Source organism: Gallinula chloropus, assembly GCF_964237585.1.
Source record: "Gallinula chloropus genome assembly, chromosome: 14".
Taxonomy (NCBI): Eukaryota; Metazoa; Chordata; class Aves; order Gruiformes; family Rallidae; genus Gallinula; species Gallinula chloropus.
The window spans coordinates 18,810,861-18,830,982 of record NC_140099.1 but is presented as its reverse complement, the minus strand read 5'-3'; the positions used below and the strand labels follow the sequence as shown (position 1 = coordinate 18,830,982).

Sequence of the window (20,122 nt, the reverse complement as noted above, 5' to 3'; positions counted from 1 at the left end):
GGAAATCGTTATTCCCATGATACTGCGACTAAAATCCTCCCAGCCCTTCGCGCTACCCAAAAGGCAACTTATTTTCAGGTTCTTGACCAAGTTCTAACATGTAACCAAGTTTTTGTTTCTTCCAGTTACTCTTTAATTACTTAGACACGACTGAAGGTCTATTAACTCGCGGTACCTGACGCGGTGAGTGCGCTTCGGCTGCCACACACGGGCGATCCCGCGCGGAACGCGTCCTCCTCTGTTGGTACCCCGCGCGCCCAGCGTCACGGTCGCTGTGTATTGGGGAAGTTTCACTGTATTTCTGTACATACATTCATTAGAGTGCATAGAAAGCGTGTTCCACAGGTCTATTCTTTTATTGAACTATTAAAGGTTGCTTTCAGTTCCTATCCAGTCAGTTATCCCAGAGGCAGTTCCTGACTAAGGTGGTGAGAGCCGCTGCTCCTTATGGGTGCTCCCGGGGTTCTTTCAGCCCTTGGGAATTGGTGCTTTAACGCCAAGGTGGCATTTTGGGAATGCTCTTGCCCAGGTGGATCTCTGGGAGGTGCTTCCATCACAAATAAAGCTGGGCTTTACAAGGCTGAGGCAGAAAGTCTCCAGTGTTTAACCCCACCACCACCACCTCTGGAAGGACAGACATGTTTTACCGTACATGAATCGCTGCCCAGGGCCGGTGCTGTAACCACAGGGGGGTCAGGATGAACCAGCTCAGCTCGCTGGCAGGTCAGCTCCTCTCCAGGGACCCCCAGCTACATGCTTTCACCACCCCCGAGCAGATCTCTCTACTAAAAGGCAAAAAAGAGACATCAGTCTGGCAGCCCTTCCCTCATTAAACAAAAGGGTTTTATTGAATTAATAGGATTTACAAGAAATGTGGGTAGGTGATGGGGGGGAGGGAGGGGTTTGTCTGCAACAATGTTTATTGCACTAAAGAGAATCCATAAATAACAGGTCAGGAGAATCAGTGAACTGAATGAAAGTGGGGGGAAGGTAAGGGTACAATCAACACTCTCCCCCCACAAGGAACCTTCTGCACAAGCCCCTTTCACACACAGTGTTTGTCCTTACAGCCCAGATCTCTCCCCACAGCTGCTAAGCTGGTTGGGCAGCGTGACCGCTTTCCACCTGCCTGCATCACCTTGTAAAAAACCAGGATCCCCCCAGGTTTAAAATCCCTGTGACAAGGTCTTGGGCTTTTAGAGGGTGCAAGTATTTCCCCCTCTGACTAACTACTGTGAAAACTAGTAGTAAATCTGAAGTAGCAATGCGTGAAAGTAAAAAAATAAGGCAACTCTGGCCTGGCTTTGATGAAGCACTTGGGTTTGAAGCTGCTGAGATCCGTCTCCTTCTGGCTGTAGAGCTGACCAGACATTAAAGCTGTAAACAGAGCAGACCTCTCACTTTCCCTCTCTCTCACTCTTGGGATACAAAGTCCCGAGGGAAACACAGGGAAAGACTCATTTGGACTCAAGGATGGTTTGGATCCAGGGCATTTCAGACAGTTGCATCTATCACCCTTTAAAAGGCATCATCAGCTTCTTAATAATACAGCTGACAGCTAGAGAAAGGTACCAGAACGGAGTCTCCAGCTGTGCTCTGTGCTGGTTTTCTGAACCATAAACTAGTTCTTGTGTGGGGAAAAAGAAAGGGAAAGATTAACAAACATTTTCATTTTTATAAACAATTCATAATGCATGTAGAAAAATATTAAAGAGGAGAATAACAAAGGTGCAACATCCAACAAAAATAAGCTGCCTTTTCAACAAAAGCACTTTTTTCATAGTTTTTAAATGTGAAAATGTTTTTAAAGCTCTTGGTGTCCTCTGAAAAGTCTCTTTTTCTATGTAAAAGAGCTGTTATAGCTTAAAAATTTTTGCCGTGCTGCTGGGAATACCACTGCTGCCTCTGCTTGCAGTACTCCAGCTCGGTGAGCAGGGCCTGCCTGTACGCCTCGTACAGCTTCACGATCCGTTCCAGTTCTTTCATGAAGAGCAGCTTCAGCATCCCCTGGTAGGTGTCCAGGTCGGCCAGCTGGAAGAGCTCCCACTTCAGGATGTGATCGTACCTGGTTCACAGAATCACAGGGTTGGAAAAGCCCTTTAAGCTCATCGAGCCCAACGGTCCCTGTCCTGTGCTGACCCAGATCCCTGAGCACCTCATCTCCCCTCTGTTAAACACACCCAGGGGTGGGGACTCAGCCCCTCCCTGGGCAGCCTGTGCCAGGCCCTGACAACTCTGCCAGGGAAGAACTTTTCCCTCCCAGCTGAGCTGACCCTGCCCTGGGGCAGCTTGAGCCCATTGCCCCTTGTCCCATCTCCTGTCCCCTGGCTGAAGAGACCATCGCCCACCTCTCTGCGCCCTCCTGGCAGGGCAGTGGAGGTGGGGAGAAGGTCTCCCCTCAGCCTCCTCTTCTCCAGGCTCAACACCCCCAGCTCCCTCAGCTGCTCCTCAGAGGATTTGCCCTCCAGCCCATCAGAAGCACTGAATGGGGAAAGGAGTCCAATTAAAGACTGAGCCATCAGCAGTGCCTCAGTGGCAACACACTCATTCAAATCCAAAAGAAGCAGCAGCTCTGGGAACACTCATCCCAGACACTGAGTGGAGCAGGACACAGAGTTCCAGTACCTGACCCAGACCCCCCCAGGCACATTTTAGAAAGGCAACTGGTCACAGAGCCAGAAGTTGAGGGGAGAAAACACATCAGCACAGAATTCCTGCAGCACACAAAGCCCTCCCTCCTGGGTGAGGAAGCAGGAGCTAACCAGACAATGCACAACCCAAACCACCATCTCCAGCACTTTGCCCATTAGATAGAAGGTTCTGACTATAAACCAGGACACTTTCAACAGAAGAGACACTGCCCTGCCCTGAATATTTACAGCCCACTGGGTAGTACTGGGAGATTACCACCCTGAGATCAGATCCAGAAGAGGAAGGGGACAAACCTGAAAGTGGGAGAGGGGCTGTTCCCCAGGGAGTGCAGGGACAGGACAAGGGGTGATGGCTTCAAGCTGACAGAGGGCAGGGTTAGGTGAGATGTTAAGAAGGAATTCTTTACTCTGAGGGGGGTGAGACCCTGGCACAGGGTGCCCAGAGGGTGTGGAAGCCTCATCCCTGGGAATATTTAGGGCCAGATTGAATGGGACTTTGGGCACCCTGGTCTAGTGAGGGTGTCCCTGCCCATGGCAGGGGCTGGAATTGGATGATCTTTGAGGTCCCTCCCAACCCAAAGCATTCTGTGATTCTATGAACCACAAGCTCTCTAGGAGGAAGGCATTTCCTCTCCTTACCCTCCCAGTCCCATGCACACAGTCTGACTCCCTGTGCACACATCTTCCAGGCTGCATGGGGGAGAAACACTCCATTTAAGAGTCTAGAAAAGGCTTAAGTGCAAGGTGGGAGTTGGGACTGCAGTGGGCAGACTGGGATGGCAGCACTTGGGCTCTCAAAACAACCCTTGACTGATGCCAGAAGGGAGAGGAAAAGGATGCTTCAAGGCAGGACAAACAGCCTCACATCAGACATCACTAGCTTGAGTTATAAGTGGCCATCCTCACTGTGCAGTGAGCCAAACAGCTTTTTTTTTTCTGAACAGTTTGACCTTTTTCCACTAAAATAGGGAAGCATTATGGCTCACACCTACTAAACCCCCTGGTAGACTTTCCCACTGACCAGAATTCTCATCCTTTAAAGGAACACATTGAAATAAAAGCTAGCAGTACCTACTTTTGCTATTCTTACCTACTTCTCTCAACAAAACCAGCCAGTCTTCGGTCAGCAAAACCAAGCTACAGCCTCAGGTGTAAGTAACAAGTGGTAACAAAATATCCCACAACAATTTCAGTGCAAAACTGCTACTGGTAGGCTTTTGCCCACTTCCTTTCATTTTTGCACCAGAACACAGCCAATATTCATACAGTTGCTTACTCAGCTGTTGGACAATACCACTGAAGAACTTATAAGCACTGCTCAGTGGTTTTCCTCAAGCTTAAAGCCAGTTGCTTTGGCAAAGTGACACTGAAAATATGTGAGGGATCTTGATTTCAATCCCTTTGGAAGTTCCTTGTAGCTGTTCCTTAAGAAGTCCTCAAGATGAGACAGCACTAAGGCAGCTGCTACCACTCTTCCTCACCTTCCCAACATAACATTAGTATAAACCCAAACTTACTTCTTCACAGAAGTGATGGTGAATTACAACAACATTCCTATTACCAGCAGCACCACTGGAACAGAAGGCTAAAAGGATCGGGAAAAATGCAGGATTTGGGATTCCTCTGCACAATGTACACTCAATTCAAACAGGCTGAATGAATTAAGTGTTTTGGGTTTGGTTTTGTTTGGTCATTTTAAAAGAGAATTGTCTCAGCCTAGTAGATATAAAGAAATCCCTGAGAACACCTAAATTGTTTAAAATGTCTTAAATTGAAAGTTTCAAGAGAAGTACCAATAGGAGTCCATACAACAGAGGCTGAACTATTTAAAACTCCTTTGTCTGGATGTGCCAAAGACCTAAAGAAAGAAACACAGCAGCATCCAAACCCCAGAACTGTTTCTAGGGAAGGAGTTCTCCCGTATGTTACATGAACTTACCAGTCCCTGGTGTGTAAGTGTACCAGTGGATTTCAGCTTGAAATCCTGAAGTGCTGCTGGCAAGCCCAGGATTTGCCAGAAGCAATAAAACCCATCCAAATTATAGTTACTAGAAGCAGCTAAAAAAAGGAAGGGGTTTTTAGCTGGAAGTCACTGAGCATCATGGTCTGAATTCACTATTACAGCCCACTCCTTGCTGTAAAAGTCAAGTTTCTCCATATTGTCCTCAGAAAAAAGTCCATGATTTCATAATTACTAAAACATATCTGGCTTTTTTCATTGCTCTTTTATTAAGTGTTACCCTTCTGCAGAGCTGTATCCACTGCACTTTGTTTCATGACACTGACTGACATCTTTCCTTGGAGGAGATGCCCTGTTCCTCCAGCACCCTATCTCTGGGAAAGTGGCTTTTTACTACCACTTGGTTTCTAAGCTCCTGAACAGCAATGTAATTTCAGTCTGTCTTCAAACTTCTTCATTGTGAAGGACAATTTCTATGTCTTTTTCATAGAAAACAAGCAAGATATACATTGAGAATGTAAACCCCTAAGTATTAAATACCCCCTAAAAGTATTTAGTTATTTTTGAAGTTGTGTGGTACCTTTCTCCCAAGTACACTGGAATTAAATCACATCCTCAACTCTCTGATACCCCATTCTGCAAGTCATGAGTACTGTGATGCTTTTAATTAACACCTAATACAAACTAATGCAACGAGCACCTGGTTCAACATCCTCATCCTCAATTCTTAAGCAAATAAGAAAGGGATCCCAGCTAAAGTCCTGCTTTCAGTCATCAAAACTCATCCATTTCCCCCCTGAGCTAGGTGTGTAGGGTGTGAAATGCAGAATTAAAAGCAGCAGCTCACTTTACAGGAGCCCTGGCATAGACCTGCAGCCAGTCTGGAATCTCTGCGGTGTGGTAGGGGTTGGCAGGGACGAGGAGGGGCTGGCTCCGCTCCGCCTGCTGCGGCTGGTAACTCACCGGGGGAGGCTGGTCGTAGCGGGGAACGCTGGGCAAAGGGAAGACAGACAAGGTCTGTAAGCTCCAAGCCATATCACCATGAAACTGTTAACATTCACACACAGATTAATGCAGGCAAAGGCTGATGATGCACCCACAGAGTGTTGCCTCAGCAGGGCTGTGCTGGGAGCAGCTCTGTTGGTGTTTTCATGCTTCGCTCCGGTGACAACTGCATGATGCTGCTGTCAGCACACTGCCAAACCCACCCCAGACCTACTCACCTACTGCCCCCCCCTAACCTGGATGCTAAGGCAGAACCCCAAATTGTATCTGGTTTTAAAACACTGAGGCAGCAAGTATTGATTCAGCCATACAACTCAGTGCTTGATACTTCAGATTCAGGCTGCAGCTGGTAAGTTACTCCCTGTGTAACACAGGACATCCTCCTATGCCACATGTTAAAAACACTTTCTCTTGCTGGGTAAGAGCAAAACAGACTGAGTAGCAGAAATGAACTGCTGGATTTGGTGCATACTAACAGTATTTTACCTTTAAATTCTAAATAGCTAAAATACCAGACAAGTCTTTAAGTCATATTTCAGATGTGCTGTTTGTTCAGACAGTCTCCTGGAATATCAGATCAAGTTTCTTTTCAGCCCACAATTCAATTCTGCTCTCAACAACTTTGTTGGTTTACAACAGTCAAAGAGAATAGCTGCTTTGTTTTAGTGAGTTAGGAACAATATCCTGTTTCTGAAATTAAAATGGGGACAATAAAAAAAAAAATCACAACTTCTCTAAAAAATCTTAGTTGAGAACCAGTAAAACTTAGTTCTAAAAATAAGGAGGTTTTGGTATGTTATGTATGAAACAAAACCAGTTCCATTTCCTTAACTGGATTAGGAAAACCAAACCCACTCACAGAAGAGAAGGCAGATGACTTACCTGGGAGCACAAGGATGTTTATACTGAGCTCTCTTATTGATGTGATCTACGTAATACACTCCAAATTCCGCTGACTCCACTCTCTCCCATCCTGGAGGCAGCCCCTCCCGCTCCAGCGGGTGGCTCCAGTGAGTTGTGTTAGTGTTATGGTCTATATAGTATTTCCTTCCTCTAATAGTCCAGTCCACTGACCAGCCAGGAGGAAGAGGTAAATCTTCAGCACTATGATTGGTTAGGTTTCCTAGAGATGTAGCAGCGACTCGACCGATGCCTAAAAGATCAAAGAAGGGAAAGGAACCTTTTAGCTCAACTGGCCATTCCCAAACCCCAAGAGTGAGTATGACATCAGCTCCCTCCCCACCTGAAGCACCTTATGAACTTTGGGCAATCCCACAGAGCTTATGCTGTGTGCACTTGTATGTGAGGAAAAACACAGGGTCATATCAAAAGAGCTGCTGCCTTTTGAGTCTCAGATGTTGTGCTCTCCTCCAGCTCTGAATTCACCAGACAGCTTTGTTCAGAGACAGCTGAGGCACCCTTGCCTTAGCACAGACGTGTCTCACATGTGCCAAGCAGAGAGAACTCACCAAGTTCTCAGAGAACTGAGGTGACAAATCCTTAAAGCTTTACAGAAATGACATTTCCTGTTCATACACTATTGCAGCTGCATCAAAACTATTTAGAATCAGAGAACCACCTGGGTTGGAAGAGGCCTTGAAGATCAGTGAGTCCAACCACAGCCTCACCCTGCCCAGCCCACCTCTAGGTCATATCCCCAAGCACAACATCTACACGCCTTTTAAATCCCTCCAGGGATGGTGACTCCACCACCTCCCTGGGCAGCCTGTCCCAGTGCCTGACAGCCCTTTCAGTACAGAAATTCCTCCTGATATCCAACCTAAACCTCCCCTGCTGCAAGTCCTGATGCTTGAGAGAAGAGACTGACCCCCATCCCTCTACACCTTCCTTGGAAGGCAGTTGTGGAGAGTGATAAGTCTCCCCTCAGCTCCATGGGTATTTCTTTCTCTAGTGGATCAGAAATTGCAGCCATCCAGACAAGTCCCTGCACACCAAGAGAGCTTCTCAGGTTAACCACCCAGGAACACCAGGAGAAGAGGGGCAAGGAAGGTTAGCACTGTACTGTTACTGCTGGAGTCTCTGCAATCCAGCCCACAAGTGGCACCAGCAATGAGAGGAATTGGATAAGCTGGATCCACACAGGATCCTGCTCAAGCCCCCTGCTCAACACAGTCACCCTGCACAATGGAAACTGATGCTGCCACATCTTCTTTGCTAGAACTGCCCGTGCTAGTTAGAGTAGCCACTGTGTGAGCACTGCTGGGTGGGACAGCCTGGCCTCCTGAGTGACATCCAGCCCAGATGGAGAGTCCTTTAGTTCAGAGCCAGTCACATCATCTCCACATCTCCCAGCCTAGTAGGCTGTGGATCTGCTTCTCTACTGTGTATCTTGCTCTTCTCAACCTGAGCACCCACACTTCTAATGCTAAAGAGGACGTGAAAAATGAGTCATTTCCAGCTTTCCTTGGAGATGTGGGCTGAGCTAGCAGAGCTTCTCCAGTGAGAGATCCAAAGCCTTGGTTAGGTGTACTGGTGGTAGGAGAGCAGAGAGGAATCAGCAGCTGAGTTCCCACCTCTGCCCTAGAAGCACATTCAGGTCTTGCCACCAAACAGCTGATTTAAGAGACTGTTCACCAGCATCTCACATGGTTTGGTTTACTGTAACATACACAGGCTGCACACTGTAAAAACAAGGATGCTGAGAGATGTATTGAAGAAATGTAATTTAAATGTAACATCTTCCTTCCCTCTATATGCTAGATACTTAGGAAACCAGATGAAATAAAAGCCATCATAATAATTAATGAAAACAAGAAAAAAAATCCCCAACAAAACAAAACCAAACCAAACCCCAAACCCCCCCCAACCTCCCCCAGCCACAAAACCCACATGACAAACCCAAGAATTCTGCAGGTCTCTCATTCCTTGGAAGCTCACCACCCACTGGATGTGCTGGCTCAAATTAAACTCTCTTTTAAAAAGCCTTTTAAGTAGTTTCCTTCAGTTACCAGAGTTAAACAATATTGAATTCAAGACCTTTTCCTCCCACAATAGTATCTATTCTATCCCAGTGTGAGCTGCTATGTCCCACAGCCAAAAGAAGGGGCACAGGACCCCTCTTTCCCACTTCCTTACAAGTCAGAAAGCGACTCCATCACAAGCACTGTGCTTATGGACTGAGGAACATGCCCCTTTCCTTCTGTTTTTTTCAGAAATAACATTTTTGTGTGATTATTTTTGGAGAGAGTGGAAGAGGAAGGCAGGGCCAATCTCAACTAAAGCCTGCTACTGCAAAGAGGTTTCAGGGGTGGTCACTAACTCCAAAAGACAAGAGTAATACTACCAAAAAAACCTAAAATTGTTCTATTTCTCAGACTATTTCATACCCTTGTTTGCTGACAAAGGGCAAAGTCCTTGTCCACAGCACACACACACAATATACCATGCTGGCCAAGGGATGCCTTCTATTTTAAGGATTAGTTTACCTCTAAAATGACACAGACTGAAAACAGGATGGGCTCTCCTAACACAAGCCAGCAGTCATCAACAATAAAGTAATGGGAAGGCTCCAGAGCAAAGGAATAAATAAATAAAGAGAAGAGCATCTCCCAAGCTTCCTCCTGGGGACTGATCTTGAGAACATCTGGGCTCACCTACCCTTTCTCTAGCCTTGCCACGTTCTGAACTACTGGCCCTGAAGCATCTTCTCTGGTTGCAGTACTTACCTATTTGTTAGTTCTAGACAGGGAAGCTGACCTGCCTGTGACTGGTCCCATCTCCCATGAGGATTAAGCAACCCAGACCTTTGCTTCCAGTGAGAAGAAACATCCCAGAGGCTTCCTGGCATTTAGCAGTACTGGGGCAGGGAAACTATTTCAGAGCCCAGCTTGTGCCACTGGTTTTGTTTTCATTCCAATGACAGAACACAAACATTTAAAATTCCTGAACATACAGCACTTGGCATAAACAAATCCTGTGTTTTCCCCAGTGAACTGGACCTCTGTGTGGTAACTTCATGCACATATAAACTGACTGTTAAATCACCACTACCAGAAGATCTGAATCCACAACTTCAAACACAAACCAGTCCTCTGTTTACTGTTAAAACCAGCACAGGTCTGTATTTTTGCTGCAGTTCCTCCTACTTAAATTCTAGCATGATTCCAGCAATAAATACTTATGTATTTATTCCTGGGGGTAAAGGTTAGTGTTTTGTAACATTTGGAAGTTGGTCCTACAAGTTGCACAAGCCATCTTGTGATGGCCTCTGCACCAGAAGTTCTCTTGACACAATACCCACATCTCTTTGTACAGAAGAGGGGAGAGGGACTCAGGCAGAATGGGAAACCAAAATCAGATTACAGAGAGGAATCACAGAGAGAAAGCAGACTAAAAAGCAAAGCTGCACCCAATGGAGAGGAAACACTGGCAGTTCTGTGTTTGTACACTCATTTAATTCCAGCTACAAGGTTTCTCCCAATGCCACATTACCCTTTTTTTAATTTCCAGGATGCAAAGAACAAAAATAATACCAGACTATGGAGACATCATACATTCCTTTTGCCATTTTGGCTTCACAAGTGAAGCAGCAGAGCCATACTGTTGAGACAAACTCAAGCAGCTGTAGCAGTTACCATCACTGAGCAGAGTGCTGAGCCTCTACAACTATCAAGCTCCAATTATGAAATCAAATGCCAGATTTATAAACAGACTGTTGCAAATACTTCAGGCTGTAGACTACCATGTATAGCCTTAACTCAATTTTCCCCCTTAAAATCACAGCTCATACTGAAACATATTGTGTGCTGGGAGTTTTAAGACATCATGTAATATTCATAGTGTCTTACAACCCTCAACCCACCACAGTATTCAAATCAGCAATTAGTATAATTTAGCCATTTGTTTATCTAACTAGAGATCAAAATAAACTGTGTATTGGTTTCCAATGTAAACCTCAGCAGATGCTTCCTTCAAGGGAGTGAGGCTACATACAGCTCCCACTATGACTGGGAACAGTAGAAGATTGCCTTTCATATATATATATATATATATCTACACACCTGTTAAGTATCTTAAGAGGATGAACAGCACTTTACAGAGCAAATTCCTATGGGATTTTTTCCAGAGTAAACCAAAAAAGACAGTTACAAGACAGCCTAAACCCACCAACTGTGAGCACTGCTGTTTCTGCATCATACCAGCCAAGTATGGTCCTGCTCTGTGTTTAAATTCCAGGTGAGGTCTCAGCCCTAAAAAGCATCTCTGCAGCAGCCCCAGGCTGCACATTGGATTTTACTGCACACACCAAGGAGATTCCCTGAATCATGGGCTGCCACCAGATTTATATTGCACTATGCAGAAGAGCTACAGGAAAAAAACCCACCCCTAAACTTACAACTTGAACCATTTTAATCAAAACTTCTGGTGCAAAAGCTCTGATTTTCCTACTGACAGAGGATATGATCTCTGCCATAAGGTCAGCAAAACCAGAGTACTTGATCCAGGTCACTAGCTACTCAGTGTTTTCTTTACTCCTGTACTGGTTTATCTACAACAAGACAGAAATTCTCATCCTTCCTGCTCTCCCAAGGACTGGAGTTGTTTAAATTATCTGCTTTTCCCAAACATTACAAGTCCTTTCTCTGCTTAAGGATGAGAACTGCTCCTTATAAACTGCCCTGAGCCACACAGACCTCAAGAGTGGTCATCAAGGAATTTAAATTCAGGCAACTGTCAATCCTTTTCAGGTAGTCTCTTCACAACTGGGCTATCCTCCTTTGGTAATTCTGCTTCCTAGTGATGTTTAGATTATTTTTTGGTTCAGCTGTTACTTTTAAGGAAGATGGATACTGAACATTACTTGTGGCCTTGCTTTTTCTTTCTCTTGTAAAATATAGTATCTTCAGCTTAATTAACCACTGAATTAACCACTGAATTAACCACTCCAAGAGGAGGAATTGTGTGCTATTCCAAACCAAAATAAAGTCCTGTAACACAGCTTACTTGCTTAGGAGAACCACTGGGTATGTTCTCAGTGTTTTGAAGAGACAAAGGGCAATGGAACAGCAAGCACTTTATAGCAGTATTAAAAGGATTCAAAACACCCAGAGGTTTAAGAAAGGCCAGGTGCTGTGTTCAGTCTTATTCTCAACATTGTCTGCAAGATGGTTTTAAGCAGAAGGAGGGTAGGTTTAAGTTAGATTTTAGGAAGAGATTGCTCTTGATTGAGGGGGGGAGGCCCTGGCACAGGGTGTCCAGACAAGCTGGGGCTGCCCCTGGATCCCTGGCAGGGTTCAAAGCTGGGTTAGATGGGACTTTGGGATGTCCCTGCCCATGGCAGGGGGGCACTGAGGGCCCTTTCCATCCAAACCAGTCAGTGAGGCTAAGAGCAGAATTGAAACTTTGAGCACCACATTCCAGGGCATGACAAGATATTAATGCTAAAAGCTTCTTCATTCAATATGCTTCCCTTAAAAACAGATCTTAAGGCAGTAACTTCACAAATATGAGAAATATGTAGTATCTTCATCAACCAAGGAAATCCTGTTTGTTTGTTCCATTACTATGGGGCAAAGAGAACTGCAAGTGATACATGTTAATGCTTTCACAGCCCAGTGAAGTTTGGGGTTTTACTGGGGTTGTTCTGCCTGGAAAGAAGTGACAGTTCTTAGGAGGAAAGGTTTGCAGGTCAGCAAAGGGCTTCAGTCTGCCTGTTAGAATGCACAGCAGAAATATCTTATCCCCAGGCCAGCCCAGCATAGAGAGCAAAACCACCCAAGAGAAAGTCTCACTTTGATTATTAGGTACAGTGGTGGTGTAGGCAGAGATGTTTTAGAGCCTGTGAACTCCCCACAACTTGCTTCAACCGAATGTCAAAGTGTTGAAGAACAAATCTAGCCAAAGAAAAGTCTTTCATATTTATCTTGAATGAGGTCAATTGCCTGGAGGGCCTTTTTTCAGGCTGCCAAAATCCTCTCTCATCAAACCAGGATGAAGAACACAAAAAGAAGATGATGAACAAACTGTTTAAGGGACTAAGCAAGAATAAAATAGCAAAAAGAAGCTTCAGTAACTACTCTGTTTAGCCAGGTCTGCAGCTCTAACCCATTCCAAAGCACTGAGGGTACTTCCTGAACACAAGTACCTCATTTGTCAGAGGGAATGGGGCGTTCCCAGTAAGCAGAGTTTCACAGATAGGAAATGACAGGAAGCACTTTGGAAAAGTAAGCTACAGAAACTTACTGCAGGATCAGCACAGAAGGAAAAAAGGGCAGGAATTGCCATTTGTTTAAAAAAAGTTTAAAAAAGTGAAGCATACACACTTGAACAGAAGAAAAGCCCTGCTACTTTAGCTTTATCACAGGATCACAGAACATCAGGGGTTGGAAGGGACCTCTGGAGATCATCCAGTCCAACCCCCTGTCAGAGCAGGATCACCCAGACTCAATCCCACAGGAACACATCCAGGCAGGTTTGAATGTCTCCAGAGAAGGAGACTCCACAGCCTCTCTGGGCAGCCTGTTCCAGGGCTCTGCCACCCTCACAGTGACAAAGCTCCTCCTGACATTCCCATGGAAAAATAGGTTTTGTTTCATTTCCCTTCAACAGGTTTTGTTTCATAATTTGCATTTTGTTATTTTGCTCCCAAATTAAACCCAAATAACAGTTCCAAATTTTCAAGTGCACAATTTAACACGAGACAACTTCACTACCACGTCCCAGATTCTCTGTTCAGAGGGTGAATGATTGTTCTCTCCTCAGACATCAGCCAACTGCTTACAATCCACCACCAGAAAGTCCCTTCACACTGCCAGGTTAATCTCAGCAATTTTCATACCCACAGAAGAATTGTTCAGCTTACCGCTCAACCAGGTACAAATAACTCTGAGGTCTTGGTTACAAGTTAGTTCCAATCTATACTGCAGATATAACTTCAACCACAGACCTCCCCAAACCTTTAACCTAGAAGAGAGGAAAGAGATGTGGAGGAAAGATAGGTAAAGTCTCTGAGAATTAAGTTTGAAACTGACACTAAAAAGAATAATAATAATAATTAAAAAAGAAATAAAATCAAGAAATGCCACAGAGGTAAACATACAAAACTGGGAAATATCTCAACTGAAGACATTTTTTTCAGCACTAGGTAATTAAAAACAAATCTCACAAGAATAAGGACACAGAGATAACTGAAGCACAGTGAGAGAGGAAACTTGACTTCAAGGAAAAGAAAATATCAACGCTGGCAACAGCAACTGGTGAAAAAGCATGGGACTTACTTAAATGCTTTGCTGAATGGGTATGAAGATCTCAGTAAGAACTTGTTGTCAAGTTATCCTCAAATTATGAAGAGGAGAATCCTTGTTTTGAATGGAAGCTGACAATCAGCATGCACCCCTTCACTTCGGGCCACTGCTGCTCAAAAGTTGTCTTCAGTTGTAAGCAACACCAAACAAACCACTCACCACGTGCACCTGGTGTTCAGGCAACCCCAACTGTAGCAGAACCCACTCAGGGGACCTTCTGAGGAAGGGTGGGAGAGAGGAGAAGGGCAGAGGGCAGCACTTACAGATTCTAGCTAAAAAAGCCAGGCTTATATGATGAAACTGTAGGTACTAGGCAATTCTGCCATCAATTAATTTGAGGGAGCACTTTGATGAGGTCAAACACTTCTAAGCAACAGTGGAGATGTGTAAGGAAAAAGTAATTTAGACAAAGAAAATGGAAGTTAAAGGCCTGCCTCAGTATTCTGCAAATGCAAGGACAAGACAACCCAGAGAGCACAGAAAGATGAGTGTAGCTCAAGAAAAACACTACAGGTTTGAACACAATGGATGGTTCAAATAAAAAGAAGCTTAATGGTGAGATGAAAGAAGTAAGAAGCTCAGCAGTTAGAACTCCACTTCCTTTTAAGATTGCTTCAGCTCTACACAGCAGCAGTACCACTTCTTTAACTCTTCCTCAGCATATGGAGTTACTGTAGTAAATCTGAATGTTAAACTGGTGGATTGGTTTATGAAATCCTCCTCCTCCCACCTCTCCTCCCTACAGCATCCCAGCACCCACCACCAGCTGCTCATTTTGTGGACCAAATAAATGTTTAATGATGGCTGGCTCAACAACAACTGGCAGGGACAGAGGGCTCTCATGCAAAATTCAGGTAGAGCAGATGTATTAGCATTCAGCACAACAAGCAAGGCTTCAACCTTCCCATTTGAGAACTCCCTGCTGCCAGCAGCCATGCCAGCTTCACTCTTCCATCACTTCTGAGATGTTTCAGTAGTCAGCAAACCCACAAAGCACTGTCAGGCTACAGTTCCATCCACAACATGGGCAGCCTTCAACGTTGACACATTCCTCCTCCCAGCAGGTTTATTTTTCTAGATAGAAGATTTATATTTTACTAGAGACTATTGATTATTTTCTTTATGGACTACATGTAATGATGAGCTAAAATTATTTCACAGGGGAGGTAGTAATTTACAGCTTCAAAATGATCCTCCTTGATCTCAAATACAGCCAGATTCCCTACTTCTAAGGTCATCTTTCTATGGGCAATGTTGTAATCCCAACAAACGATTCCTGAGAGTCACTGCTGATATAATCAAATGTTTCAAAAAACAGTATTTACTGGATTGCTCTTTCTTATCCTGTCCTTCCCTGAGAAAACAAAGGCAAGTTCCAGTGAATTTGAGGGGGAAAGGGGAGCACTTAGAAACAATATTGCAAGCCAAAAGAAAAGCCAAGAACTAGGAAGTGAGTTTCAGCACTAACCATATGCCAAGTTGCTAATTACTCAAAGCAGTCATTTCTCCCTTTGACTATTCATAATAAATTATTTTAATGACTGAGGTCAAATTAGCACAGTAAATAACAAGGCAATGATAGTTAGAATATTATAATAACAACAAAATGGCAGTGTTATAATTTAGAGCTGTTGGTTATTCTATACTGCATGAAAATAGCTGTCCTCTAATGACTAAAAACTCCCTTGGTCACTAGCAAGTGAATCAAGCAAGTGTCATAAGTACTGCATATATGGGTGGCATTCATGAAAAACCTGCTTAATCTCACCTCATTTATTTAATAAATACATCAGTTTAAGGATATTTCTTTCTCCTTTATGGATATATGCAATCAAACTCCTAGCACTAAGAAATGTGAGCATATAGTGTGCTCAGATCACAAATGTCAGTAAAAATCATAGAATCAGAAAGGTCTGGGTTGGAAGGGACCCCAAGGATCACAGAGTTCCAACCCCCTGACACAGGCAGGGACACCAACCTCCAGGTCTGGAGCTACACAAGGTTGCCCAGGGCCCCATCCAACCTGGCCTTGAACACCCACAGGGATGGGGCACCTCTCTGGGCAGCCTGTTCCAGCCCCTCACCACTCTCTCTGGAAAGAACCTCCCCCTAATATCTAATCTAAACCTCCCTTCCTTTAGTTTTAACCCATCCCCCTTGTCCTGCCATTATCAACCCTTTTAAAAAGTTGCTTCCCCTCCTGTGTGTATGCTCCCTTCAGGGACAGGAAGGCTGCAATGAGGGCACAGCATGAAAAAGCAGCATGTCCTACACAGCGTAACTCCTATAAACGTGACCCTGACTGTCCAGACAGACCTCTGACCCTAAAGTCATCAACAATAAAAATGTATTTTTAATGAAGCAACCACTTAACACTTACCTGAAGTGTGCCTCCCATGATTCTGTGACATCCTCTGGAAAAGATCACTGGTGTGTTCATAATACCTGCAGTCCTCATGCACGCGATCGTTCAGCTGACGCCTCCTCTGGGCATCATAGAAGTGATCGTAGTAGTAACAGCGGGCACCAGCGTCCCCGTTCTCCAAGGCAGAATTAGCTTCTGTCAGGAAGGACTGGGAGGAGGATCCATACTCTCTGGGGACATCAGCTAAGCTTCGCGCAAGGTAGGAGGGCGCCGAGAGTCTGTTGCTTTCCCGTCTCATTACTTCGTGAGGCGGCCTCTGCACCGGCGCTCGAAGGAAACTCTGGTTCCTGGAAACAACCCCATCGCCACCAGGAGCGTAGGCAGAAGGCGTGGAGTCGGGCGGGCAGATGTCGGTTCGCCTCGGAATGGTGGGACCGTGGCGGATAAAGGAAGGCATCAGATCTGAGACACGGCAGGAAAGAGAAGTAAGGACTTGGCTGTGCTTACACGTGAAGTACCTGGTCACTCGCTTTGGCTGTACTTACACGTGAAGTACCTGGTTACTCACAGTGCTGATTTACTCTGTGGAAAGAAATTCCAAGGCCAGAAGAACCCTTTTAAGGCACCTCTAATGCATATGCAAGTGTAATGGTAACGCTGGAGCCTCTACTGGTGCCACTCACATCCTCCAACTATTGCCACAATAGAACACCCAAAAGCTAAAGAACCCCCCCCCCCCAAAACTGCACTGTGGCTACATCAGCCAGGCTTCATACCTCTCTGCTAGAGGGCTCAAGAAAATCCAAGCATCCTGGCTACCACTCTACCACTTCACTGGGACCACTGCCTGTACCAGCTCCCAATAATTGAAGACATTAATGCCTGGTGCTCACAGGAGTCACAGGGGTTGGAAGGGACCTCCAGAGCCCATGGGGTCCAACCCCCTGCCAAAGCAGGGGCCCTAGGACAGGGCACACAGGGCGCTGTCCAGACGGGGCTGGAATCTCTCCAGAGAAGGAGACTCCACACCCCCTGGGCAGCCTGTCCCAGGGCTCCCTCACCCTCACTGGGAAGAAGCTCTTCCCCAGATTGGTGGGGAACTCCCTGTGCTCCCACTTGAGGCCACTGCCCCAACTTGAGGCCATTGCCCCTTGTCCTGTCCCCACAGACCTCTGAGTAGGGGCTGGCCAGTTCCCCCTGCATCCCATACTTAAGATATTTATAAACTTATAGTAGAATGAGAATTCATAGTTTCTCCACTCATCATAAAGTTTAGCCAGCAAAACTCTGTCATTCTGCACATGCTGTCACACTATCACCAAGAGATTTCACTTTCTCCTTTACATAAAGAGGTCTTGCACACCAACATGCAATTTTACTGCCTTCCCCCAGTAAATGATACCATACTCAACTCAATACTCAACTCCTTGCTATTACTTTCAACACTATATAAACAAGTAGCTTCCATCCAGGTGAGCTCATACAAACTGTGAGTTTCATTTAGGAGGAAGTTATGCTTATTGTTATTAAAAAACCCTCTTACAATTTAGGGTAAAAGCTCAGTGCATGCCACAAGGTGTCATCAGTAAATTTATCATCATTACAGAGCAGTCACATGGGAGCAAACAGCATGTGTGAAAGGTCTTAACCCCTCAGACGTACCTACAGCTTAATATGAAAAACACTTTGGGAAGGTTTGGGTTGTTTTGTGTGTTTTTTTTTAAAGACTCAGTCAAGGTAATCAGACTACTAAGTGATGTTGACTGGGGAACCAGCTGTTCATGCAGCAAATGCTTCCAGACAAGCTGAGTGCCCGCTCCTGCCAGCAAATCAGTTGTTGCTGGTTACAATCCCCACACTAATCCTGCAATCACAGCATAATAAATTTCAATCTCAGGTTGTTTTCAAAGATTAACAAAAATAAACCCTACCTAAGTGCACTTTCAACCTGTATTTGCCAGTGTTTCATATAGTCCTAGCAAAACCAGGACCATGGCATTAATGTCAGGTTAACCACACGAAGATGAGCACATCCAAGGTACAGAGCAATGACCTCATCAAGTTGATTCATGGTTAAGAACTGGAGCACTGGCTTCCACAGGGATTTTATGCAACTGTCTTGTACAGTTATCTCATTGCCAAAGCACACACCTTTTGGCAGTGCACACAGCCTGGATCAGAAAAAACAACCACCAACTTCTGGAAGAGGAGAGGTGTCTGGGGACTACCATAATCCTTACCTGTTGAAAATGAGCAAGTGTGGCTGGGAAGATAAAAACCAAACCCCAAAGAGCCAAGTTTTCTTACTGGGAGCACCTGGTGGTAGACTAAGTCTGGGCTCCCATTTTAATTCCACCTTCCTTTGAGGCTGAAGTTCCTTCCCTCAGCTCCCAGGTTTCACAGGAGGAGCTTCCCCCATCCCTCTCAAGGACATTGGCCAAGTGAAGCACTGGATCCTGCACTTTGGTTGTAACAACCCTGGGCAGCACTACAGGCTTGGGGCAGGGAAGCTGCAGAGGGGAGAAGGACCTGGGGGTGCTGGGTGACACTTGCCTGAACATGAGCCAGCAGAGTGGCCAGGTGGCCAAGAAGGCCAATGGCATCCTGGCTGGTGTAAGGAATAGCATGGCCAGCAGGACCTGGGAGCTGATCATCCCCCTGTGCTCAGCTCTGGTGAGGCTGCACCTTGAGTGCTGGGTCCAGTTCTGGGCCCCTCACTCCAAGAAGGACATTGAGGTCCCTGAGCGAGTCCAGAGAAGGGCAACCAGGCTGGGGAAGGGGCTGGAGGGCAAATCCTCTGAGGAGCAGCTGAGACAACTGGAAAAGAGGCAGCTCAAGGGAGACCTTCTTGCTCTCTCCAGCTCCCTGACAGGAGGTTGTGGGGAGCTGGGGCTCAGCCTCTTCTCACAGATACCCAGCGACAGGAGGAGAGGGAATGGCTGCAAGTTGGGCCAGGGGAGGCTCAGGTTAGAAATGAGGAGACATTTCTCCTCCCAAAGAGCGGTTGGGCATGGGAAGGGGCTGCCCAGGGAGGTGGTGGAGTCACCGTCCCTGGGGGTGTCCAAGGGAAGGTTGGGTGAGGGGCTCAGGGACGCGGGTTAGTGAGTGACAGAGCTGGCAGGGGGTGGTTGGGCTGGATGACCTCGGAGGTCTTTCCCAACCTTCCCAATTCCGCGGCTCCACCAGGGGAACCCCCAAGCCGCGCAGGGCCTCCCGGGCCCGCCGCGCCACACACAAAGGACGCGCCCCCGCCCCCCGCCAGAGGCCCCGGGCTCTCCCCTCCCGCCCGTCCCCGACACTCACTGCGGAGCAGAGGGCTGGTCTCCTTCTTCACGTACTTGCCCTGCACCTCCCCCGGCTTGGAGAGCTCCGTGCGCGTCTTCTTCCGCGACAGCATCCCCCCTCCCGGCCCGCTGCCACCGCCCGCATACCCGGCGCCGCGCCCCGCTCCGCAGGCCGGGACCCGGCCGCCCCAGCCCCCTCAGGCGCGGCGACGGTTGCTCCGCGCCCGCATGGCCGCGCACCGGCGGGGACGGGACGGGGACTGGCGGACCCGGGCGCTCGGCTCTGATGGGAGGCGGTAGCACCGGGCCGCCGCGCGGGGGCTTGTGGGAAAGCGGCCTCCGCCCTCCAGGGAAGGCCGCGGGGCAGGGAAAGGAGGCGGGGGAGCGCTGTCACAGCGCCCCCGCGCGGCGGGGAGGGCGGAGGTGGCGGGACGGGGCTCGCCCCTCCGCCCCCGGACACGGGCCCCCGGGCACCGCTGGCGGGCAGAGGCGGCCCGCGGCCGGCCTCTCCTCCCGGGTGGCTGTAGGGACCCTGCAGCTGGTTGGGGAGTGCCGAGGTGGCCGCAGGGGAAGCTCCCCTGAGCTCAGTGTGT

General features: G+C 46.8%; 1 protein-coding gene across 1 annotated transcript; it reads right to left on the bottom strand.

Moving 5' to 3' along the window:
- Window positions 1-827: 827 nt before the first annotated feature.
- SAV1 (salvador family WW domain containing protein 1) lies at window positions 828-19,801 on the bottom strand. Its single transcript, XM_084270592.1, has 5 exons — window positions 19,549-19,801; window positions 16,261-16,707; window positions 6,499-6,769; window positions 5,459-5,602; window positions 828-2,065 (listed from the first exon to the last, which is right to left on the bottom strand). The coding sequence occupies exons 1-5, from the start codon at window positions 19,640-19,642 to the stop codon at window positions 1,864-1,866; spliced, it is 1,158 nt and encodes a 385-aa protein (XP_084126718.1). The 5' UTR covers window positions 19,643-19,801; the 3' UTR covers window positions 828-1,863.
- Between the last annotated feature and the right edge of the window lie 321 nt (window positions 19,802-20,122).